The sequence below is a fragment of the Brassica rapa genome, chromosome A08, assembly GCF_000309985.2.
Source record: "Brassica rapa cultivar Chiifu-401-42 chromosome A08, CAAS_Brap_v3.01, whole genome shotgun sequence".
NCBI classification, from domain to species: Eukaryota; Viridiplantae; Streptophyta; class Magnoliopsida; order Brassicales; family Brassicaceae; genus Brassica; species Brassica rapa.
The window spans coordinates 1287623-1315059 of NC_024802.2; the positions used below are offsets into that span (position 1 = coordinate 1287623).

The 27437-nt window shown below is 26.8% G+C and overlaps 2 protein-coding genes across 3 annotated transcripts; one reads left to right on the forward strand and one right to left on the reverse strand.

The window, feature by feature from the left end:
* Positions 1 to 664: 664 nt before the first annotated feature.
* On the forward strand, positions 665 to 11859 carry LOC103832697 (beta-glucuronosyltransferase GlcAT14A-like). Of its 2 annotated transcripts, XM_009108759.3 has the most exons (5): positions 665 to 1685; positions 1760 to 1835; positions 1934 to 2049; positions 11226 to 11307; positions 11425 to 11859. In XM_009108759.3, the coding sequence occupies exons 1-5, from the start codon at positions 1139 to 1141 to the stop codon at positions 11759 to 11761; spliced, it is 1158 nt and encodes a 385-aa protein (XP_009107007.1). In that variant the 5' UTR covers positions 665 to 1138; the 3' UTR covers positions 11762 to 11859. The 2 variants fall into 2 exon arrangements, with proteins under 2 accessions (XP_009107007.1, XP_009107006.1); XM_009108758.3 differs by having other exon boundaries at positions 667 to 1685; positions 11226 to 11859.
* A 2067-nt stretch (positions 11860 to 13926) lies between these two features.
* Positions 13927 to 17276, reverse strand: LOC103832698 (probable serine/threonine-protein kinase At1g54610). The gene is made up of 6 exons (XM_009108760.3): positions 16474 to 17276; positions 15790 to 16392; positions 15176 to 15403; positions 15003 to 15103; positions 14456 to 14927; positions 13927 to 14386 (listed from the first exon to the last, which is right to left on the reverse strand). The coding sequence occupies exons 1-6, from the start codon at positions 16828 to 16830 to the stop codon at positions 14168 to 14170; spliced, it is 1980 nt and encodes a 659-aa protein (XP_009107008.2). The 5' UTR covers positions 16831 to 17276; the 3' UTR covers positions 13927 to 14167.
* Positions 17277 to 27437: the final 10161 nt, after the last annotated feature.

Consider the following 27437-nt stretch of genomic DNA (forward strand, 5'->3'; position numbering starts at 1 on the left):
AATTTGGTATAATAATATAGTATACATATATAACAAAAAATCATGATGGTTCATAATTTCTAGTAAACATTTATTTTTATACATATGTTATGGATGAAGATGTTTTTACTATACCCCTGACCCTAGTATTTGTGCTAGTAGGTCCTTCAGAGCTAGTTCTATGTTAATCTTGGTTAATCAAAACTAATCGGTCTTAGGAATATTTTTTAGAAAATTATAAGCACGAACAATATTAAATGTTTATCACTCCTTACGTATGATGTTTCAAAAAATTAATGTTTAAGATTTTAGTTAATGAATTTTTAAACTAAAACATAAATTAAAATCTAAAAATATGAGTGGTATAATTTTATTGGAAACTACACAAAAAAAAACAAAAAATTCAATAGATAACAGTGTATTTATTTTTTAATAATACGTGTAAAAAAATTTAAACATCAATTTTTCAAATATAGAAAAATATTACTTTCAGGAATAAACTTGGTCGATAAATACATTCATTACCATTTATGGCTCTATTTTTCTGATCCAGTTATTGCAACTTAACCAAAAGAGCAAATTGTTGTCCAAAAAAAAAAAAAACCAAAAGAGCAAACAAAAATAGTTTTTCTATACGCAATTTATTACAAGTTACAACAAAAGTTCTTTATTTTATTTATTTATCAAATAAGTTAACCGCTAACTTAATTGGTTATGAGAATTGAATGTTAGATTTACAACTCAAATTAAATACGTAATTAATAAAATTTCATATATAGAAAACTTTCTTAGTTAAAGCAAAGTATTAAGTTTTTAAAAAGCGAATGGTATTGGTAACTTGGTAGTGTTTGTAGTTGAAGTGTTGTTATTACATTTGCTTGTGCGTATCAATTGCATTAATCCAATGATTATGCCCTGCATATGTGAATCTCTATACTCACATCTAGACACTAGCTCTTTAATCTATATCATTTTTTGGAGTATACGTTATACTAAATTTTCAACCGTTCTTTATCTTTTTCATTTTCAGCTTTGTGATGCAAGAGAGTGACGGTTATCTTCCCCCAAAAGAAAACAAAATGAGACTAGTATTTAAATGCACCAAGATAGTTTATTCATGTAAAATTTGCTAAAGTAAGTTTTATGATTCAAGCATAACATGGAGAAGTCTATGTCTCATGGTCACAAGTTCTCTTCATCAATGGGGTATGCAAACATGGAGAAGAAATGGGTATTCTCACTACTGATAGCATCTCTTGTTTGCGGTTTCCTCATCGTAACTTACTTCAACATGAGTCTATTATTGTCTTCACTTCGACCACCAATTATTGAAACTTCCTCACATTCCAAAGTTGACAATCTCCCACGTTTCGCTTACCTTGTGTCGGGATCTAAAGGAGATCTTGAAAGCCTTTGGAGAACTCTTAGAGCATTGTACCATCCAAGAAACCAATACATTGTTCACATGGATCTTGAATCACCCTTTGAAGAGAGACTAGAGCTGGCTTCTCGAGTTAGTAACGACTCTATGTATTCAAAGATTGGTAATGTTTATATGATAACTAAAGCTAATCTTGTGAGCTATACCGGACCAACAATGGTGGCGAATACTCTTCATGCTTGTGCCATTCTTCTTAAGAGAAGCCCTGACTGGGACTGGTTTATCAATCTCAGTGCTTCGGATTATCCACTTGTGACTCAAGATGGTAAAAAAGCTTGATCTTTCTTTCCTTATCTTCTTGATCTTGGGTTTCACCTAACAATGTTACATGTTTTGAAGATTTGTTGTATACGTTTTCAACTTTGGACCGTAACCTCAACTTTATCGAGCTCACAGCTGACTTAGGTTGGAAAAAGTGAGCTTCTCTCTCTCTATATATATACATGAGTCTCTCAAATTCTATTTTAGTTTGCATTGGCTGAATCTAATGATTCTTGGTGTCTCATGGTGAAGCAAATACCGAGCAATGCCATTAATCATTGATCCTGCACTCTACATGCTAAACAAATCAAACATTATTTGGGTCAGGCCTGATAGAAGTTTACCAAATGCGTTTAAGTTACATACCGGTCAGTATTGTTCTTCTAGTCCTCAAGTTAAAAAAAATTATTACTATGTTCTTGTTGCAATCCTTACTAATAAAAGGGACCTTTTGAGGCTCCATAGAGCGTCCACATCAGCGAAAAAAAATTCTCCCGAAAGATGACACGTGGCATAAAATATAGTTTTACATTTTAATATTACTAATTTTCAAAAATTATAAATAATATGAAACATACAACATAAAAAATAGAAAAACTACATTGAACATATGTAAAATTACCATTTTTCACTTTAAAAAAAAAGACGGCTTAATTCCATAATGTAATATTACCGTTTTATAAAAAAACAAAAAACATTATATATAATTTCGAAAATAATAAATATATGTAAACATACAACATAAAAAAATAGAAATACTACATTAAATATAGAGTAATTGGCGTAGATACACCCATAAACTCATGTAATTTGCTATATAACCTTGAGGCTCCATAGAGCGTCCACATAAGCAAAAAAACTTCTTCCGAAAGATGACACGTGGCATAAAATATAGTTTTACATTTTAATATTACTAATTTTCGAAAATTATAAATAATATTTAAACATACAGCATAAAAATGAAAAAACTACATTAAACATATGTAAGATTACCATTTTTCACTTGAAAAAAGACGGCTTTTCTCCATAATGTAACATTACAGTTTTATAAAAAAAGTCAAAAAACATTATATATAATTTCGAAAATAATAAATATATGTAAACATACAACATAAAAATGGAAATACTACATTAAACATATGTAAGATTACTATTTTACATTTTTATTTTAAAAAATAATATGTAAACATACAACATAAAAAATGGAAAAACAACATTAAACATATGTAAGATTACCATTTTTCACTAAAAAAAGACGGCTTATCTCCATAATGTAACATTACTATTTTGTAAAAAAAACATTATATATAATTTCGAAAACAATAAATAATATGTAAACATACAACATAAAAAATGGAAATACTACATTAAATATAGAGTAATTGGCGTAGATACACTCATAAACTCATGTAATTTGCTATATAACCTTGAGGCTCCATAGAGCGTCCACATAAGCAAAAAAAACTTCTTCCGAAAGATGACACGTGACATAAAATATAGTTTTACATTTTAATATTACTAATATTCGAAAATTATAAATAATATTTAAACATACAGCATAAAAAATAAAAAAACTACATTAAACATATGTAAGATTACCATTTTTCACTTGAAAAAAAGACGGCTTATCTCCATAATGTAACATTACCGTTTTATAAAAAAAGTCAAAAAACATTATATATAATTTCGAAAATAATAAATATATGTAAACATACAACATAAAAATGGAAAGACTACATTAAACATATGTAAAATTACTATTTTACATTTTTATTTTAAAAAATAATATGTAAACATACAACATAAAAAATGGAAAAACAACATTAAACATATGTAAGATTACCATTTTTCACTAAAAAAAGACGGCTTATCTCCATAATGTAACATTACTATTTTGTAAAAAAAAACATTATATATAATTTCGAAAACAATAAATAATATGTAAACATACAACATAAAAAATGGAAATACTACATTAAATATAGAGTAATTGGCGTAGATACACTCATAAACTCATGTAATTTGCTATATAACCTTGAGGCTCCATAGAGCGTCCACATAAGCAAAAAAAACTTCTTCCGAAAGATGACACGTGGCATAAAATATAGTTTTACATTTTAATATTACTAATTTTCGAAAATTATAAATAATATTTAAACATACAGCATAAAAAATAAAAAAACTACATTAAACATATGTAAGATTACCATTTTTCACTTGAAAAAAAGATGGCTTATCTCCATAATGTAACATTACCGTTTTATAAAAGAAGTCAAAAAACATTATATATAATTTCGAAAATAATAAATATATGTAAACATACAACATAAAAATGGAAATACTACATTAAACATATGTAAGATTACTATTTTACATTTTTATTTTAAAAAATAATATGTAAACATACAACATAAAAAATGGAAAAACAACATTAAACATATGTAAGATTACCATTTTTCACTAAAAAAAAGACAGCTTATCTCCATAATGTAACATTACTATTTTGTAAAAAAAACATTATATATAATTTCGAAAATAATAAATAATATGTAAACATACAACATAAAAAATGGAAATACTACATTAAACATATGTAAGATTACCATTTTACATTTAAAAATAACAATAATATGTAAACATACAACATAAAAAATGGAAAAACTACATTAAACATATGTAAGATTACCATTTTTCACTAAAAAAACGGTTTATCTCCATAATGTAACATTACCATTTTATAAAAAAAGAAAAAAACATAAATATAACTATTTGACTATTTGTCCAGTTCTTCTATTAAACATTGCCGTTTTACATTAAAAATGGAAAAATACATTAAAATTTAAACATATATCTTAAAATATAAAATATAGATATTAACAAAATATAAAGTATAAGAAATAGAAATACAAAATATATAGAAAAATAAATAATAAGTAAATATTATAAATATATAAATATATGAATTATATATACAATAATAAGTAAATGCACAGTTTTCAAAAAAATGGAAAGAGTACATTAAATAAAATGGACATCTATCTTAAAATGGTAGTAAATTATGTAAAAATGAAAATACCACATTAAACAAAAAAAAATATAGTTTTACATCAAGAAAGTCTCTATAAAACTCATTATTCTATCAACATCAACCTCACACTATCAAGAAAAACTTCATAGTACTCGAGCAAAAAAATGGTTCCACCATCAAATCTTGCCGTCCCAAAAACCTTTAATGACCTTGAATGAGATTTTTGATAACAACAAACTTTTTGTTAGGTGGATTCATTGTTGGGAAACCCGCAACTTCCAAAAGCCAAACTTATTCATGGGAATTGAATTGTTTTTCTTAGACTCAAAGATATTCTTACAAATTTAAATTAATCTAATCCATAATTTTATTGTTAATATTCATACTAACTCTTTCATGATCAAACCATTACAGTTAATAACCATTCAAGCGTTTATCCCGAAACACTTCCTTCCTCGCCGAATCAGGTATTGGTTCATGTTGGTTTAGTATTGTTTTTGGTTTATTAACCGGTTTAGGATGGTCCTATTGTAAATATAATTTAAGTTGGTTTAGCATATATTATGCTTAAAATAACTTAAATTAAATAATAGTAATATTATGATTAAAATATAATTTTAGAGAGTTTTTAAATATAATTTACAGAACATTATAGGGGATGAATTTAATTTATTAAATTCATTTATTACTTAAAACTAAGTTTTTTAAAAAACGTACTGAGTTATAAATATCAATTATGGATTGGTGAGTATAACATGAAGACAAAACTATAAATATTTTATTTTCAAGATAAGAAATTCAGCTTTTATTCAGTTACTCAATATATAATATCTTAAATTATTTTTTTAAAAAATATACATAATTTATATATATAGATTAATCTTCCAAACTTAAACTATTATATTATATATGAATGATGTTTTTAAATAAAAATAATTTCTGATTAAAAAAATAAATAAAAACAACAAATGGTTATTTTCAAATAATGGAAGTAATTTACATTATACTATCATTTAACAAGTATTAGATATGTTTTGATATATCATTATTTTCTATATCCAGAAAACAATAAATTGTTAAACATCAATATCATCTAGGTTAAGTATACGAACAACACAAATTCAAACATCAAAAAATATTTACATAAATATTATAATACAATAATTTAATCAAAAAATACAATTCAAAAAAAACAATATTCAAAAGAATAGTTATATACTTAATATTTGAAAATCAAAGATATTTTTGCTAAAATTGTACTTACCTGGCCAAGGAGATCGACCATCTTTTTACGGATGGATCGATTGTTGAGCATGTGGTCGATCCGAAAATACTCTACAGTTTAATTAAATATCTAAAACATTTATTTCAACACTCAAGAGATAGTTTTGCTAAATATGATAACTAGATAGCCAACAAAATTACAAAAAGATATTTAAATAGTAAAAAATATGTTACTTTAACGTGTTAAAATTTAAAAATAAATTTTAATTATGACATGCATCTTAACATTTATATAAATATATATCATACCTTAAATATAAATAATTTAACAACTTAAAGTAGAAAAATAATAAAAATCCCGGGCGTATGTTTAATGTGGTATCTCTACTAATAAAAGGGATCTTTTGAGGCTCCATAGGGCGTCCACATCAGCGGAAAAAATTTCTCCCGAAAGATGACACGTGGCATAAAATATAGTTTTACATTTTAATATTACTTATTTTCGAAAATTGTAAAAAATATGTAAACATACAGCATAAAAAATGGAAAAACTACATAAAACATATGTAAGATTACTATTTTCACATAAAAAAAAAAGACGGCTTATCTCCAAAATGTAACATTACCGTTTTATAAAAAAAAAACAAAAAACATTATATATAATTTCGAAAATAATAAATATATGTAAAACATACAACATAAAAATGGAAATACTACATTGAACATATGTAAGATTACTATTTTACATTTAAAAATAACAATAATATGTAAACATACAACATAAAAAAATGGAAAATTTACATTAAACATATGTAAGATTACCATTGTTCACTAAAAAACGGTTTATCTTCATAATGTAACATTACCACTTTATAAAAAAAAAGAAAAAAAAAACATAAATATAACTATTTGACTATTTGTCCAAGTTCTTCTATTAAACATAGCCGTTTTACATTAAAAATGGAAAAATACGTAAATATTTAAACATCTATCTTAAAATATAAAATATAGACATTAACTAAATATAAAGTATAAGAAAGAGAAATACTCAATATGTAAAAAAATAAATAATAAGTAAATATTATAAATATACGAATTATATATACAATAATAAGTAAATGCACAATTTTTAAGAAAATGGAAAGAGTACATTAAATATTAAAGATTTAAACATCTATCTGAAAATATAAAATATATACATTAACTAAATATAAAGTATAAAAAAAGAGAAATACTCAATATATAAAAAATAAATAATAAGTAAATATTATAAATATATAAATATACGAATTATATATACAATAATAAGTAAATGCACAATTTTTTAAAAATGGAAAGAGTATATTAAATATTAAACATCTATCTTAAAATGTAAAATATAGATATTAAGTAAATAGAAAATATAAGAAAAAGAAATACTCAACTTAAAAACAATGGAAAAAGTATATTAAGATTTAAACATCTATCTTAAAATGTAAAATATATATATTACGCAAATAGAAAGTATAAGAAAAGGAAATACACAATTTAAAAAAATGGAAAAAGTACATTAGTATTTAAACATCTATCTTAAAATGTAAATCAATCTTAAAATATAAAATTATTAGTAAATAGAAAGTATAAGAAATAAAAATACACAATATAAAGAAAAATAAATAATAAGTAAATATATAATATAATCTCGAAAGATGACACATGGCATTAAAATATAGTTTTATATTTTAATATTATTTATTTTCGAAAATTATAAAAAATATGTAAACATACAGGATAAAAAAATGTAAAAACTACATTAAACATATGTAAGATTACTATTTTTCACTTAAAAAAAAGACGGTTTATCTCCATAAGGTAACATTACCGTTTTATAAAAAAAACAAAAAACATTATATATAATTTTGAAAATAATAAATATATGTAAAACATACAACATAAAAATGGAAATACTACATTAAACATATGTAAGATTACCATTTTATATTTTATTTTAAGAAAATAATATGTAAACATACATCATAAAAAATGAAAAACTACATTAAACATATGTAAGATTACCATTTTTCACTAAAAAAAAGACGGCTTATCTCAATAATGTAACATTTCTATTTTGTAAAAACAAATTTATATAATTTCGAAAATAATAAATAATATGTAAACATACAACATAAAAATGGAAATACTACATTAAACATATGTAAAATTACCATTTTACATTTAAAAATAACAATAATATGTAAACATACAACATAAAAAAATGGAAAAACTACATTAAACATATGTAAGATTACCATTGTTCACTAAAAAAACGGGTTATCTTCATAATATAACATTACCATTTTATTAAAAAAAAACATAAATATAACTATTTAACTATTTGTCTAAGTTCTTTTATTAAACATTGTCGTTTTACATTAAAAATAGAAAAATACGTAAAGATTTAAACATCTATCTTAAAATATAAAATATAGACATTAACTAAATATAAAGTATAAGAAAGAGAAATACTCAATCTATAGAAAAATAAATAATAAGTAAATATTATAAATATATAAATATACGAATTATATATACAATAATAAGTAAATGCACAATTTTAAAAAAATGGAAAGAGTACATTAAATATTAAACATCTATCTTAAAATGTAAAATATAGATATTAAGTAAATAGAAAGTATAAGAAAAGGAAATACACAATTTAAAAAAATGGAAAAATACATTAGTATTTAAACATCTATCTTAAAATGTAAATCAATCTTAAAATATAAAATTATTAGTAAATAAAAAGTATAAGAAATAGAAATACACAATATAAAGAAAAATAAATAATAAGTAAATATATAATATAAGTGAATACCAAATTAAAAAAAATGGGAAATTACACTAAGATTTAAAAATATATATTAAAATTTAAAATATAGATATTACGTAAATAGAAAGTATAACAAATGGAAATATACAATTTAAAAAAATGGAAAACATACATTAAGATTTAAACATCTATCTTAAAATGTAAAATAGAGATATTAAGTAAATTAAAAGTACAAGAAATGGAAATACATATACATGAAAATAAATAATAAGTAAATAATGTAAATATATAATATATGAATTATATATGTAATAATAAGTAAATACACAATTTTTTTAAAATGGAAAAAGTTCATCAAGCATTAAAATATATTAATAAATATATAAAAAATAAAAAGTACATTAATATAGATATTACGTAAATAAAAATATAAGAAATGGAAATAAACATTTTAAAACATGGAAAAAGTACATTAAGATTTAAGCATCTATCTTAAAATGTACTTCTATCTTAAAATGGTAGTAAATTATATAAAAATGGAAATACCACATTAAACAAAAAAAAATAAAAAAGTATAGTTTTACATCAAGAAAGTCTCTATAAAACTCATTATTCCATCCACATCAACCTCACACTATTAAGGAAAATTTCAAAACACTCGAGCAAAAAAATGGTTTCACTATCAACTCTTGCCGTCCCAGAAACCTTTAATGACCTTGAATGAAATTTTTATAACAACAAACTTTTGTTAGGTGGATTCATTGTTGGAAAACCCGCAACTTCCAAAAGCCAAACTTATTCGTGGGAATTGAATTGCTTTTCATAGACTCTAAGGTATTCTTACAAATTCAAATTAATCTAATCTATAATTTTATTGTTAATATTCATACTAACTCTTTCATGATCAAACCATTTCAGTTAATAACCATTCAAGATTTCAAGCGTTTATCCCGAAACACTTCCTTCCTCGCCGAATCAGGTATTGGTTCATGTTAGTTTAGTATTGTTTTTGGTTTACTAACCGGTTTAGGATGGTCCTATTGTAAATATAATTTAAGTTGTTTAGAATATATTATGTTTAAAATAACTTAAATTAAATAATAATAATATTATGCTTAAAATATAATTTTAGAGAGTTTTCAAATATAGTTTACAAAACATTATAGGTGATGAATTTAATTTATTAAATTCGTTTATTACTTAAAACTAAGTTTTTAAAAAACATACTGAGTTATAAATATCAATGATGGATTGGTGAGTATAACATGAAGACAAAATATAAATATCTGATTTTCAAGATAAGAAATTCAGCTTTTATTTAGATACTCAATATATAATATCTTAAATTATGTTTTAAAAAATATACATAATTTATATATATAGATTAATTTTCCAAACTTAAACTATTATATTATATATGAATAATATTTTTAAATAAAATAATTTCTGATTTAAAATAAAAATAAAAACAACAAATGTTTATTTTCAAATAATGGATGTAATTTACATTATACTATCATTTAACAAGTATTAGATACGTTTTGATATATCATTATTTTCTATTTCCAGAAAATAATAAATTGTTAAACATCAATATCATCTAGGTTAAGTATACGAACAACAAAAATTCAAACATCACAAAAAATATTTACATAACCATTATAATACAATAATTTAATCAAAAATACAATTAAAAAAATATTAAAAAGAATAGTTATATACTTAATATTTTAAAATAAAAGATATTTTTGCTAAAATTGTACTTACCTGGCTAAGGAGATCGACCATCTTTTTACGCATCGATCGAATGTTGAGCATGTGGTCGATCCAAAAATACTCTGCAGTTTAATAAAATCTCTAAAACATTTATTCCAACACTCAAAAGATAGTTTTGCTAAATATGATAACTAGATAGCCAATAAAATTACAAAAAGATATTTAAATAGTAAAAAATATGTTAATTTAACGTGTTAAAATTTAAAAATAAATGTTAATTATGACATGCAGTTTAACATTTATATAAATATAAATCATAGCCTAAATATAAATAATTTAACAACTTAAATTAGAAAAAAATAAAAATCCCGGGCGTAGCCCGGGTTAATCCCTAGTAATCAATTATAGTTAACTATGTGTTCTTGTCATGTAGTTAAAACCACATATATTACCATTCTTGTTGCAATACGCAATAACTAAGTTCTTGTCATGTGGTTACATATTACAATGTTCTTGTTGCGATAAACAATAACTCTTTTCTTGTCCTGCGCATGTAGTTAAAAACATATATTACTATCTTCTTGATGCAATTAGCAATATCTCATGTAGTTAAAAACATATTACGATGTTCTTGTTGCAATAAGAAGTAACTATGTTCTTGTCATGTAGTTAAAACATATTTACTATGTTCCTGTTGCAATAAACAATAATTATGCTCTTCTTGTAGCTATAGTGAAGTTTAAAACTTCTTGTCGGGTTTCTCGCAGGATCAGCTTGGATGGTTCTCTCGCGCCCATTCGTGGAGTATATCATTTGGGGTTGGGACAACTTACCAAGAACTTTACTCATGTATTACACAAACTTTGTTTCTTCTCCTGAATTTTACTTCCACACAATCATATGTAACGTGCCTGAGTTCTCCAAAACCGCGTTGAACCATGATCTTCACTACATTGCGTGGCACAGACCGCCGAGGCAGCATCCTCGCTTGTTGTCCTTAACAAACATGAGACCGATGATTGCGAGCGGTGCTGCATTTGCTCGAAAATTCAGTAGAAACGACAGTGCTTTGGATAGGATTGATAAGGAACTGCTTATGCGTACGAACCAAGAGGGTTTCACTCCTGGTGGGTGGTGCGGTGGGAAACCTGAGTGCTCGGTTGTGGAAGACGTGGCTAGGATTAATCCTGGATCAGGAGCAGAGAGGCTCAAGGGGCTTGTAGATAGGTTAGTTTCAGAAGCTAAATCTGGAAAAAGTTGTGGGAACGTTAATTTACTACAATGGGACAAAGGATATTTGTAAAAATAATAAGAAAATAAATTTAAATTACCATACTGAAATAAATTGATAAAGATGAATTACAGAGTCGAGATAATAAATCTTTAAATCTTTAAACGTTTTATAGTGTGACGGTTTTATAGTGCACAAATTCTCAGGATACAACTGCAGTGTTTCTATTTTGGTGAACAAAAGATATAATCATTTGTTACCTTTTTATGTGTTGTATTCTCATACACAAAAAAAAACTAGAAAAAAATAATAGCATGTGAAGGATTTAGTATGAGTTGATTACTTGCCTTCTTTCAAATGAAAGGAGGATGGCTCTTTATAACTCATATGGTCAACAAGAACCATAAACTGAAAATTTGAGAATTGACTTACATTAATCATTTTGACAAATATTAAGGCTTATGCTACAAAAAAAAAATCAGAATTGATTTTCGTGTATGCTTAATTGTCCATAATAGTAATATTAATATCATAAATTAAAATAAATATATTTTTTACTTTGTCAACAAAATTCAAAGTAGAATTTGTAAAAAAAAAAATCTTTTGACCCGTAGGCGCATTTACCAAATCGCAAAACCCGAAACTCGTGTCCGCTTCAAATATCTCTTTTCATATTACAATATGGAACCTGAGATATTTCACAAATGTCATTATAAGCTTTACAAGCAATCCATTTTGAATTTTCATTTCTCATTCAAACTAATTCCGGTTTTAACATATGGTTCACTACTTCATTGTGTCCAACATTAGGTTATTCAGATGAACTTTTTCGCCCGAACACTTACCGAAAATAGTATGAAACCATTTTGTCAAAATGAATTCCAACAAATCGGTGTTAATAGAGTCAAGAAATCAAGCTTGGAGAGAATCTTGCAGTTAAGGCTAAATCTACAACACAGATTTTATTCTATTAGCATAAACTGAAGTACAGTGAAACCTCTATAAATTAATAATGTTGTGACTACACCAAAACTATAATTTTTTTATTAATTTATAGAGATATTAATTTATCGATATACTAATTGAACCAAAAATTCAATTTGAGACTATAAAATTATATTATTTTATAGAGATTTTTAGTGTATATTAATTTATAGAGTATTAATTTAATGAAGTTATACTGTACGTCAAGTAACCTAGTGGTTTTATCAAGGCTTGCAAATATTACTATACAAATACAAAGATCACATGTACGTTCTATAATCAATTCTATAGTAGCAACAAAGTTTCCATTTTTGCATGATTGATACTCCATAGCATAGCAGAACCATCATCACTACCACTTGCTAATAATAAAGGATCTGCTGTTGGTATATTGATGGACCATACACACGTTTCTCATGCTCCTTCATCTCTAACCAACTGACTTCTTTCAACATCTCATACCTAACAAACAATAAAAAAATTAAAGGTTTTTCTAAATAATTGTATTAACTAAATTGAGAGTTTGCTCCTTGTATAATGGGCAACTAAGCTGAACTATGCATTAAAAGTTACTTGATGCTACTTTGGCTCTTAATGTAGCTGTTCAACATATAACACTTAGTTTGGACCGGCTAGCTAGTTCCACCACCGGGTAATGAATTTCTCGCCCATCGTTTATCATCAACTCCAGCAGTACTAACTCGTATTGAATGTCATTTGAAGTCAAGAAGTTTAACTAAAGAAAATATGGCACCGGAAGCTAGACATATGGAGAACATATTTTATACTAATGTTGTTGGAAACCTTATGTGCACAATGGTAGATTCCAAACCTGAACTAGGCTATATTGTAGGCCTAATCTGCATATAATATATCAACACTAAAAAGAGATCATTGGTCAGCAATGAAATGGGTATATGAAGACAAGACTAAACATTCATAAAGGATTCAGAGTTTAGCATTAAAATTCACTATTCTGATAATGCAGTACACTTAAGCAATTACTAATTTTGTATTTAAGGTCTTGCGAAATGCATATACAAGCAGTTGTGGCTCTTTGAACAACCGAACCAGAGTATATGTCACTTAGTAAAGTTGTGAAAAAAGCTCTTTAACTAAACGTTTTATGCACATAAAGAAGCAACAACTCATAATGCCAGAGCAGTCAGATGGTGATTATGTGCATTGTTCTTGCTAAGATGTTTAGATTCACAAGTAAAAAGTTCATAATATTTTTAAATAATTCAAATAAATAAGGTAATTTTAATGGATTTTCTGATTTCTAAAATTATAATACATAACCTATCTACACACCTCTTATAATAATGTAATACATGGAACCAAGAGATGTGACAAGATTTGAATATTTGATTCTATGATATATAATCTTGAATAAATAAAAGTACATTATTTTCACTCAAAATAGGACGTGTTAAAAAGTTTTAGGCAGGTAAGTTTTTGGTTTGATCATAAGCTCTCTTGCCTCTGAGATAGTCAACGGCTAGAAACAGACGAAGGATGATTGGTCGATACTTGTTGGCTCGATTCTTCTTCAGCTTGATGTTTCCTAACTCTAGCCTTATCGATTCTTGCTCTTCTCACAGCTTCTTGGATATGCCGGTCATGGTCTTTCAACACCTGATCCATGTTTCCTGATGGAACCACCAAAGGTCCTGAATAATGAATCTTATGCCCTTTTGATCCATAACCCAACTGCAACCACAAGAAAAGTTGGTTTGGTAGTTACTAAAAATAGAAAGGATGACATTTTGGAGGACTTACAAGAATTGGGTCTTTCTTGTTGCTTCTACCATTCTCTTCTTGGTTTGCTTCTTCAGAGACTTCCTTGAAGGAGCCTGGAAGCCTAGTCATTCCTCTGCAAGTCTCTTGTTGTAATGAGACTTTCTGAGGATCTTGGTAAGTCCTTCTACCCTTTGCAGAAGCAGATCTACGCGTCAGAGGACCAGAATGTGAAGCTCTCTTGTGAGGAGGAAGAACAATGTTTCCCTGAGATTCTCTGTTTGGTTCAAACGCTTGTGATGATGGCCGTGGTTGATCGATTGGGAAACCAGATGCAACTTCTTCAGGATGTGGATTAAACTTCTCGCTTCTGCTTCTATTAGTACTAGACTGGCTCTGCCTTTTCTGCATTGATGTAACCAGCTCTGCGTTTGCTTCAGGGGCAGGGATGGCTCGAGATTCCTTAGTTCCTCTCCTTTCTTGGTGTCTTTGCTCCCTGTTTCCTCCACCTTGTCTGAACACACACAGATCAAGAAAGATTCAAGAATGAACTAGCATAATAGCTTGCAGAGTAAAGATGATGACAGACCTTCTACTTTCTTCATCACGCATCCTCGCATCAAGCTCTTTGCTGGGAGGATATTTAGGTAAGCTTGAAGGATCACACGGAAGAGGTCTAGTGGAAAAGAACTGAACAAAAGCATTGACCAGGAGTTATGTAATAGAAGCATAAGAACAAAGAGTTTGAGGGATGCCAATTACCTCACTGTGGAGGGCTGAAGTGGCGGTTCCACGGTCGTCGGGATTGACTGAAAGAAGAGTCTCAAGAAGGGCTAAAGCTGGCTGAGGAAACTCCTTGAATGTTTCATCAACAACGCGTTTATAAGGCTGTGTAGGCTTGAAAATGGTTGCATGAGGCAACCTTGATTTAACCCAATACTCCTCGGAAGGTGAGCCACATAACTTAAAAATCTTGTGCAACTGTTCAACCTGTAAAACACCATAACCATTACCAAGATTCATTTCAAAAAGAATCAAACTAGACTCACCATATAAGAGAAAATTAGAAATCGCTAGGCGGCGGTTAGGCGCTTTATAGAGAACTATTGTTTAGAACTACGTCTTCACTGATTTAAAAAATATATATTTAGAAAAATCATTTCATTTAGACCGATTTCTAGAACACTGGAGATTCAGACAAGAACCGATATTTAGAACCCGACTATTGTTTTAGACCGATTTTTTGAACATCTAGACCGATTTCTTTAAAGAAAAAATCGATATAGAAAAATCATTTTGTTAAATCGGATTTGCTGCCTAAACCAATTTTTTAGAGGAAACACTTAAAAGATTCAGACAAAAAACTGCAAAACTACCTCGGTTCTACCAGGCATGATAGGCTTGCCTGCATACAGCTCAGCAAGAATGCAACCAGTACTCCACAAATCAACAGCTGCTCCATACCGAGTAGCTCCGAGCAAAAGCTCAGGCGGGCGGTACCAAAGAGTCACAACACGGCTAGTCAAAGGCTGTGTCTGCCGAGGATCAAAGAAGCTAGCCAAGCCAAAGTCAGCAATCTTCAAAACTCCACTGTTATCTATCAGAAGGTTCGATCCTTTTATATCCCTGTGAAGCACGCCGCGGCTGTGACAATGGTCTAGTCCACTTAACAGTTGCTGCAGGTAGCATTTCACCTGCGGTTCGGAAAATTTAACTGTGGGATGCGAGGCTAGTCCGGCTAGATCATGTTCCATGTACTCGAAGACTAGGTATAAGCTGCAGGACATTCTTGATGTCACTAAGCCTTCTAGCTTTATGATGTTGGGATGATCAAGACGGCGCAGTATCTGGATCTCTCTTGCCATGAAACGAACACTTTCAGGCTCTAAGTTATCAAACCTTACTTTCTTCAATGCCACAATCTTCTTCTGATTCAGGTCTCTAGCTCTATACACATTACTATAAGTACCCTGACCTATCTGCAAAAGCCAAGTCAAAACCATTACATCAGAGATATGTTTCTATATTTGGAAACATGTCAATAGAAGAAAGAAGATTACTTTGTCCAGCTTCTCGAAGGAATCAGCACGGCGCGGAACCCATCCTTTGATGGCTTCTCCAGCTACAGAAGCCAACCATGGAGGCCAGCCTGCAGCTACATACTCTCCTTCAGCTGCTTTTGCTATTGGAAAGTGTGGAGTTGCAACATTCTCTAACTTCTTCTCTCTTCTACTACTGTTACTCAACACTGGTCTTACTACACTAACAACATCAGACCGTTCCTTTGTCCTAACAGACTCCTCCCTTCTAGAAGAACCAACTGGTCTTGTAACTCTATACTCAGAAGAGGGTTTGCTTGAAAGTCTCTCCTTTGGACTGTCTTCTATAGCAGAAGGCTTACACCAAACACAACCCATCTCTCAATTTTAAATCAAAAATTGAATACTATAACCAAAAGTTGCCTCCTTTAAAGATTCATCACTCCTAAAGGAACCCTAGAACTATAAGAACACTGCAACCCAGAAAGAAAGAAATGATTTTTCTTCCTCAATTTGCAACATGTGCCCAGATCAAGAAGAGGGTTTCAGGCATTTATCATTAGAGTGGAGAACATAGAGCCCAGGAATCTCAAGACCCAAGAACTTGTCTGCATAAAGCAACTACCTTTATCAAGAGATTGTAGAGAGAGAGAGAGAGAAAGGACTCATGTAAAGTTGAAAACTTTATAAACAAGGAGAGAGAGAAATCAAAAGGGTTTAAGCTGGTTGATTGAGAGAGGAATGGATCTAGGGAGGCGGAGAGATTTCTTAGAGACAGCATGTGTGTTGAAGCAGAAGGTGAATTCAGAGAAACTTTTAAAATAAATAAAATTAATAATTCGGTAAAGATTTTCACTTTATATTTATTAGTGGGTGCAGTTAATAGTAAAGTAAAAATATCACTATAAAGTCTACAAGATGCTGAAAACAGTAAATATGAAAATATGTCATAAACTATACAAAAATAGTTTGGAAATCGAAGCTGGACATGCGAAAGACATTCTTGATCCGTCAAAAACACACGCTCTTAGACACTTAAATAATCATAATCAGAAAATTAATCAAATTTTCTTCTGATAATTAAACAAAAATTTACCTTTTTTTCTTACGGAACTGTATATTTAATAGATGAACTAGATTTTGAGCCGCGCTTTAAAACGCTGGTTTTGTTTCTTATTAAAATCTAACTAAAAATATATACAGACTGACAATGCATTAATACTGGTTCGGATCCAAGCGCCAGGTAAAGTACTTATTAAGTATATTTTTAGATATGCAGATCTCTGTTCGAGTCTAGATTTTGCTCGAGACCCAATCGGGTAACCAAAGTACATGAAATGTTTTGTATATTAGATATATTTGGATATTTCGGATATGTTTTTGTACTTCAAATAATTTTTTAAGTTCTGAATTTTGGATTTCACTTATATTTTCAGGCTTCAGGTAAAATTTCAAAATTTAAAATATATTTGGGTATTTATATGAAGTTTTAGGTTTTTCGGGTCAAATTCTAGTCATTTTGAGTATTTAAATATTTTTGGGTATTTTTTTGTGTTTCATATATTTTTAAAAAAATTGGATACTTTGAATCTTTTTCAGATTCTAAATATCTGAATTAATCCGGATCCATTAGATATCCAAAACTTACATGTAGTTTACATGTATCTTAATTATTGATCAAAATCCGAAAGGAACCGACACGGACCCAAACAAAAACAGTTTCAAATACCAACTTAGGTGTAAATGTCTAGGATCTGAAAGACCTATGATCAAAAGAAACCGATTCGCACACCTAACCCGAAAACCGAATGCCTAAACCTACTCTCTCTTCTTATATTTTGTGTGCATTTTATGTTTGGTTAGATTTAAGATTTTTTGACAGTGTTTTGCCTAAATTAATAGTATATATTTATAAGATTTTTAATAGTATCTAAACTTATATTAAATAACAATTTTTAGTATAAATATAAAATAATTAAAATATGTACATACTTGAATTAAATACATATTTCTAAATCTAATTTTTGGGGTAGAAATTTTATGGTTTTATAAAAATTGAGAAACTTAGAATATTTATATATCATTACATATATATTTGATACAGTTTATGAAATCTGATTTCATTATGTAAAAAATGGTAATTATATAAGATTTTGTTGGTCAAATGGTAATTATATAAGATATTTATATAAATTGATAGTCAAAATTTAAATGTATAATTTTAATATCTGTTTATTTTGATATATAAATTAGGGAAAATTGTTTTTTTAGAGCAAAAAAATGGTAACTATGTCCCTTTATACTAATCTATACTACTTTATGTCCCATTAGACTAATTTTTTTTCAAAATGGCAGTAATGCCTTTAAAATTGTAATTTTTTATTCCTTTTTCGTTTTTTTTATTTTTTTGTTCCTTTTTCGTCTTTTTATTTTTTATAAAAAAAATCGATTTGTTTTTTCAAAATATAAAAGTGAATATTCCCAAATATTTTGTTTCCATATTTTTAGGAACTGATTTCTTATCCGTAGAATACAACTAATATGTAGAAATCGGTTTCTACAGTTTTTTAGAATTATAGTAATGTTTAGATTTTGATTTCTACATGTTTTAGATTTATAGTAAATCTGTAGAAGTCGGTTTCTACGTGTTTTAGATTTATATTAATGTGTAGATTTTGATTTTTAAAGATTTTAGAACGATAAGTTAAGCGCGGAATGTGTATTCTAAATATTTTTAGAATACTCCTATTTACGTAGATCATGTATTCTAAACATTGTAGATTCAATGAAAAAAGTGGATTTCGTTTTCTACTTCGTAGAATGTCATTTCTACTTTATTTAGAACATAACATGAAATTTATAATTTTAACTTTTTATAACTGGAAAAAATATCACTAAGTTCATATAGGTATTTTATCAAAAGTTACTATTTTTCCAAATTTTTTTTGTTTGTAAAACTATTTATTAAATTTATTTTCAAAAATATTAAAGGGTGTTATAGGAAAATATGATACAAAATATAGATTAGTCTAAAGGGACACAGTTACCATTTTTTTGCTCTAAAAAAACAGTTTTCCCTATAAATTATTATTTTATTAGAACTGGAAAAATCTAGGATAGTTTACTAAAAATCTAAACAATCAAATATTAGTTTAAAACTTAAAGTTTTTTTATTGGCTAATATTCATATATTTTAAATTACCTAATCAACATTTTAAAGAAGCGAAACAGTGAAAATTAATTAATAGCACAGTTTGAAAATGAGTACTATATTACCACATGGGATAAGTAAATATATATCTAATATACTAATGTGTGATATAAGAAAATATAGTAAAATATTGTGCAATTATATTATTATGGAGTCTAGAAAACTATACGATCTGGACTAATTCATTTGAAAACCACGAAAGTAACCTATATTTTTTTTTTTTTTGGTAACAAAGTAACCTATATATTTGAATGCAATGTTACATATAACAAATATCTAACAGTTAGAAAATTAATACATTACCTAAAAAACTAGAGAAAGATCTTGATAAGATTCCTATGACACTAATTCGTAGGATCTTATCTGGCTATTATAATAAAGGCTATTATAATATTTGGTCATATGTTCTAATATTTATAGGATCTTATTTGGTTGTTATAGTAAAAGCTTTTATAATATTTGATTATATGTTATAGGTTAGACTAAAAATAAAAAGGTGCAATAATTTTTATATAAGTAGATTTTTTAGAACTACTTCTATTTTAGTAGTATAGATGCAAACACACACCATATATTGATTGACACATAAAACTTTAGTAGTTTGTATTTTTCTTAAATGCGTGTTCATATACTTTAGTTGTTAGATCCTCTTTTAACAACATCAACTATTGATTCTCTACCAACCACACTGTTTTAGGAACAATTTCTGTACAAAAGCAAATATAGCAGAACAAACCAAAACTATTAACTTCTAACATCAAAATCAAAGCATTTTAGGAAACTTCAAACAAATAATTAAATTTTACTATATTAAAGAGAACGCTTACATAAAGAGAACCAAACGAAAACTTTGTTATTTAGCGTTTATAAAATCTCCATATATATTAAAAGAAAAGTCACTTTATTGAGGTCTGGTGACGTGTCGCTCATAGGTGAAGTTTCAAAAAAATTATTATAATTTGATTGGTCGATTGTTTTTAATTTTTATTTATTTAAATTAGATCTAAAAATTTAAGGTAAGTCTAAAAACATTTAACATCACTTGCCATATAATCTAAAGAATATTACAAATAACAATTTATGGCAACTAAATCTCAAAATTATAGAAAGATTAATAATGTTATATTTATTACTTTTAATATTTATAAACTACAAAATATAATGAACGGATTTTTATATAAGATAATTATAATAGTTTTATACTTTATTTGAAGAATTGTATTCGAATATAATTATATAATAACTAAATATTACAAAATCCAAACATGTTTATAATATGATTTTAAATTATTTATCGTTGTTTACATAATATATCAGAATTTTAAAATTATTTATATAATGTTATAAATTATTTATAAAAATATAAATCCTACTATATATTGATTGAGAAGTCACATAAGTGATTTTTTATTATGTGTTGATCATAAATGAACTCTTCAAATTGTTATAATTTGATTGACCGATGATTTTTAATTTTATTTATTATAATTATATCTAAAAGGAAAGAATAAGTCAATTACCACTTTCCAAATAATCTACATAATATTAGAAATAATTATTTATAGTAACTAATTGTTGAAACTATGAAATAGTAATAATGCGATCAATTTTTTTATATTTATAAATTACGTAAAATAATAAACAAAAGTGTTTATTTGAATTGATATAATAATTTTATATTCGTATAGAAAGAATTATATTTGTATATAAAGTATCATAATAACTATTAATGTCTAATAATTCAATGCATGCTTTATAAATCAGTTATAAAATTATAAATACTTTTATAAAAATTAGACGTTTTAAATTATTATAAGAGGTTCTAAGTCATTTATAGAAGCTTATACATTAATTTATAAAATGTATTTTGAAAAGTTATCCTACTATTACAATATTTTGAATTTTTTTCATTTTAATGGTAAAATTCCTCAACTATGTTTACTAAGTGTAGAAATCCCTAAACTAAAAATTTACAGGTAGTAATAGTAATTATGACCTATCAGAGTTTAATTCATTAAATAAAGTTAGTTTAGTGATTTTTTCGTTAAATACTTAGTTTGGGGGTTTTTTACCCAAAACAAACTTAGTTGGAGGGTTTTAACGTTAAAATTCCTTATTCTTTCCTTTTATAGTGGAATTTATTTTATCAAAAACCAGTTGTAATCAACTAACGAGATATCTTCTTTCCTAATATCATGCATTTAATATTTAAATATATATATATAGCAAGATTTGAGTTACCAAAATTATGTATATATTATAACCACAAAATCTTAAAAATTTATTAGAAGATATTCTATCTCATAGCTGAATTAAAATTTATTAGAGGATATTCTATCTCATATCTTCTCTTGAAAACTAGGTCATTTAGAAACTTAAACTAATTTGCTATATAAATATCACGCCACCCCCATTAGTTTCACGCATCTATCTTTTAAGTTTTCATATGTTTTTGATCGTTATAATTTAAATTATACTTTTGTGATCTTGCGCAAGTATATGATAATCAATAAGTAACTCATAGACGGAAACACAATTACTGGTAATTTTATGGAGAATTCTTCTTCTCCGTTTATTTTTGTTCTCTTCCTCTCCATGTTGTATCTGTAGCTATATTTTTGCATCATTAATGATTCAACTAACAAAAAGAGACGATTCTGTTTATCCAGGAACTGATCATCCCTTTCGAAAAAGGTAATTCTTTTTTTTTATAAAGTTAAATCACTTATCAAGAATATAATATAAGATATGTATGCTAAGCAAGTGCAATTTATTTATTGTGTGTGATCTTCTTCGGTACGTCTGAGAGCCAAAAGTAATCTCAAAGCTTTTTAAAAACTTTGAAACTTATTGACGTTGTCCTATCAATTATATAATTTGTTATCTTTTGGGGATTGTTTACATTTTTAAATATTTTTGTTAGAATTACCTCTTTTCTGACTCAAGGCTTAGAGAAGGAAACCGTAAATCATCTCTGCTATTACAATGAAACCAATGATAATAAATCTCAGGTAATTCAAATCTCTCTTTTATATTTCATGGCTGATTTTTTTATTGGGATTATGCGTGAAATATTTACTTTTTCTCAATTATATTTTTTTGATGTTTTAAGATTAGTGTTAAATGTGATTGTTTTCTAAACGTTCTAATTTATTCTTTGTTCATATGAACATAGTATAAATATCAATATGTAACATCAAATCTTTAATATTAACCATATACATGTAGCATAAATATTATATAATTATAAATATAACATTAATTTAATATTTGTGCGGACGGACGGTCCACCTAGTATTCACTAAATTGAGTAGCTTTATTGCTTAAAGTAAATATATAGTTTGATATTTACAAGGGAGAATGCTTCACGTGTGAGAGAGTGTTGAAAATTATGTGTCGTCAGGAAGTAAAAGCGGGGTCGTCTTGGGACGAAATACGTTAGTCTTTTTTGTATTCGTCTCCAATATCATTACTAGATTTTGACCCGCGCAGGCGCGCGGATATATATTTTGAAAAATATGTTGATATTTGTTTTTCATGTAAATATTAGAGTTTTACAAAATGAATCCAAGGAACAGAACCGATACCGATCCAAAAATATAGTACCAAACCCGAACATAAATTGATTAAATATTCGAATTATTCAAAAATTTGTTATTTAGAGAACCAAATCTGATCCGAACCGAAGTATTTGAGTACCCGAATTTATCTAAAAAATAGATTTATATACTTATATATATATATAATTATTTTTAGATTTAACGTATATAAAACATTAAAAATGATATTTTTAAATTAGTTTAAAACTTGAAAATATATATATATATATATATATATATATATAGTCAAAAGTAAATATCTGCAATAGTTAAAGTATACTCAAATCACCAAAAATACTTAAAATAATTATTGATTCCGTATCCCAAATTTTAAATCAAGCCAATTGATATGTTAAGCTAAGGTATTCTGACATATGTTATTCAAATTTATAGGTAATATATTATTTTATTTATAGATTTTGAGAAATTTAAAATAGATAATGATTTAAAACTTTAAAAATAATTTAAATGGGTTATCCAAACGCGAACCAAACCCGCAAAGATCCGAATCAAACTCAAACCAAAATTTAGAAACATCCTAACAGGGCTTAAATCTTTGATCCCGAAAACCCGAAACATAAACCGATCAGAACCAAACCCGTATGGGTGCCTGAAATCCCATCCCTATTCATTATTATATATCGTATACTGTTATCATATAATTAATCGTATTTTATACGTACCATCATATAAGTAATCATATAACTAATAGTATTTTATACGTACCATCATATAAATAATTACATATATTATATTTTTAAAACTTAATATGAAATATAAAAACCATAATTTGAGTTGGTATTTCAAATTGGGCTTTGTATTGTATTTTTATTATATATATTGACAACATTTTTTATAATAGTTATTGAAAAATAGTTTAGTAAAAATTCATTTTTGAATATATGTATTATTTTTTAATCAATTTTTGATATAAATCAACTTTAAATTATTATTTTGATTTGAAATATGTGTATAAAGTTTAAATTTTTTTTTATGGTTAATTTAGAAAAGAAAAAGTTTTAGGCAATTAGAGTGACCCGTTTTCGTATATTTTAAATCTGGCCCCAGATAGATAGTTTCTTATAATATGATGGACTTTTAATTTTTCTTAATTACATAAGCCCATTACTTTTTTTTAATACTACTATCGTTGTTTCCAAACAAAATTAATTTTTTTAAAAGACTACAATTCATGTTTCCAAACACTCCAAATTTTTTTAATAATCCTATTCAAGTCTTCAAACACTCCAATTTTGTACTTGAGTTTTAATAAGATAGATATAACCTCTATTGACAAACAATTGAAGGTTTGCCCAAAAAAAAAAAAAACCTCTATTATTTCTTTCTTTTGACCAAAATACCAAACTAATAAAACAAAATTGATATAAAAAAAAAATAAATCTTCTTATTCCCACAATCCATGGACTTAATGAACTTAAGAGACGTTCTTATACAATTGTTTGTCAAGAAGTGATTTCTACCTTTCTATCCTTCTTGACCTTTTAGAAACAGTGTTCTAAATTCTAATATAAACAATAATTGCAATCGATGGTCAACTAATCTTATGTTTACACCATTATGTGCATCAATGTTCCAACTACTCATAATTACAAATTAGTGCTATCACTCTTTTTGTATATCATAGGATTACGAAAATTTTATTTGAAATAAAACTAATGGTATATGACAAAGTGATTAATGAAAAATGTTGAAAAGATTTAGAAACATCAATCATCATCAGCGTCTGTTCGTTTGTCTATAATTGGATTGGAGTTTATCCACACAATACACTTACCACCGTGGTTAATGGGCTTGTCTTCTTCATCTGAGACAATACAACTTATTTGGGCCCATCCTTTCACAGAACGATCACATGTATCAGTTCAGAGAACCGCTAACTGGTAGTTAAATGTACCAGTACCACATCCAATCAATTCATACATCAACCATACAAATGATACAACTGCAATCAAATTATTTTATTTGACAGAATTTGTCATGTTTGTATTTTCTACTAACATCCAGATGTAGAATTGTATGATTGATTGACCCCCTTTTGCATGGGCGGCTGTAGGTAGCTTCCACAACTGATTTTTAGTTAATTTTAAAAAATTATCAAAGAGATCATTTGACCAAAATAAAAAATAAAAGAGATCATTTATAATGCAAACCTTGCTGAACCTCGTTATGATCAGTGTTTTTTATCGACCGACCCGATGGTTGAACTGGATTCGACCATAAACCGATTATATTTTCCATGAAAATTTATGAATTCATAATGAATAGCATTCATAAGTTCTTCCGTTAAATTCATAAATATTGTTAAGTACTTTATATGTTGCATATAATACTAAAAACTAGATTTCGATCCGCGCTTCAAAAGCGCGGGTTATTTTGGATGATACACAAATTTTGAATGAAATAGTATTTAGTGGTGTTGTACATTGTTATGTTAGAAAGTCGTATTATATCGAAGAGAAATTTTAAGATTTGTATAATTTATGAATTAGTTTACAGGTTCCACATTTGTATGGATCCAGGACAAAGTACATATTGGGTAGCTTTTGGACCCGCAAGTTTTTATTGAGTCCAGGTCTTATTCGAAATCCAATCGAGTATCCAAAGTATCCAAAATAGTTTTTATTTATTAGGTATATTTTAATATTTTGAATATATTTTTGAAATTACGGATAATTTTTAATTTTTAAGTTTAGATTTTTGTTATAGTTTCGGGTTTTAGGTAAAATTTTATTTTTAAAAAAAATCGCATTTGGTTAAAAATTTTACATATTTTTTTGGTTTTCGGATCAGATTTTGAGGTAAAATTTTAGGTCTTTTTAGATATTTTAATATTTTGGATATTCGTTTGAGTTTTCGGGTATGTTTTCGTGTCAAGTATCTTTTGGGTTTTCGTGTACTTTTTAGATTTTTTTTGGATATTTCAAATCTTTTCAGGTTTAAAATATTAGAACTGATCGGACCTGTTATGTACCCAAAAGTTTGAGTTATTTACATGTATTTGAATTATGGATTCGGACCTGAAAGAAACCAACCTAAACCCCAAACCAAATGTTTTTAAATACCTAAGTAGGTCCAAATGTCTAGGACTTTAAGGATCTATACCTAAAATGAACCGATCTGTTCCAAATCCGAATATTCGATGCCTATATTTCTTATATTTTATGTGCATTTTATAATAGTTACATTTGTTAAGTTTGTGAGAACCGAGATTAATTAGCAGATTTTTGGCTAATTTAAAAGTATAGATTTATAGGGTTTTAAATAGTTTCTAAACTTATATTAAATAACAAAATTTTATTATAAATATTTTTTGTTTTAGTTAATTTCCATATCTATTCCCCCAAAATTGTTAGATTAATGATTTTACTATTATGATTTTGTTTTCATATCATATTATGTGCTTTGTTATCGTGCTTCTTTCTTTAAACTTTAAGAAATAATGTAATATCATAAGTACATATGTTATAACATAAATCAATTAGTTTCGTGAGCTGCTAGTGTTTGGCCGTAGTGTTTGTTTTAATTCGATTAGTAACAACAATTAACATAATTAACTTAGTGTGTTCCTTATAAATAGGAGTAGAGATATTTTGATTGATTAAGGCACATATTAAATAAAACATATTATTAATGAATGGGTCCAACAATCTTGTATAAGTAGATTTTTAAAAAAATCTTCCCTTTTAATAGTATAGACTAGATTAAACCCGCACAACCGTGCGGGTATATATTTTCACATTTATATATATAGATGTTTGTTTTACATAATTATTACATATTTTTAATGTTACTCACATATTTAAATGTTTGTATAATTATGCTAAATATAATAATTTTATAGTTTTCATGCAGAAAATTAAAATCATCACATATATATATATTGCTTATTATATATTTGTCTTATTGAATTTGCGTTTGATTACTAAACTAAATTTTTTAATGCATGAAAGAACATATATGAAAACAATTTTGTATTTAATTTATTATAATCATGATCCGTAATTCAAATCGCTAGATTATTTTAGTAATTTTTTAATGTTTATTAATTTTATATAATAAATTACTGTATATTAAAATGTTTAAGATAAGTTAATTTTTTATACATGTATTATATAGTTTACTAATATTAACCCGTTCTACCAACATATTATATT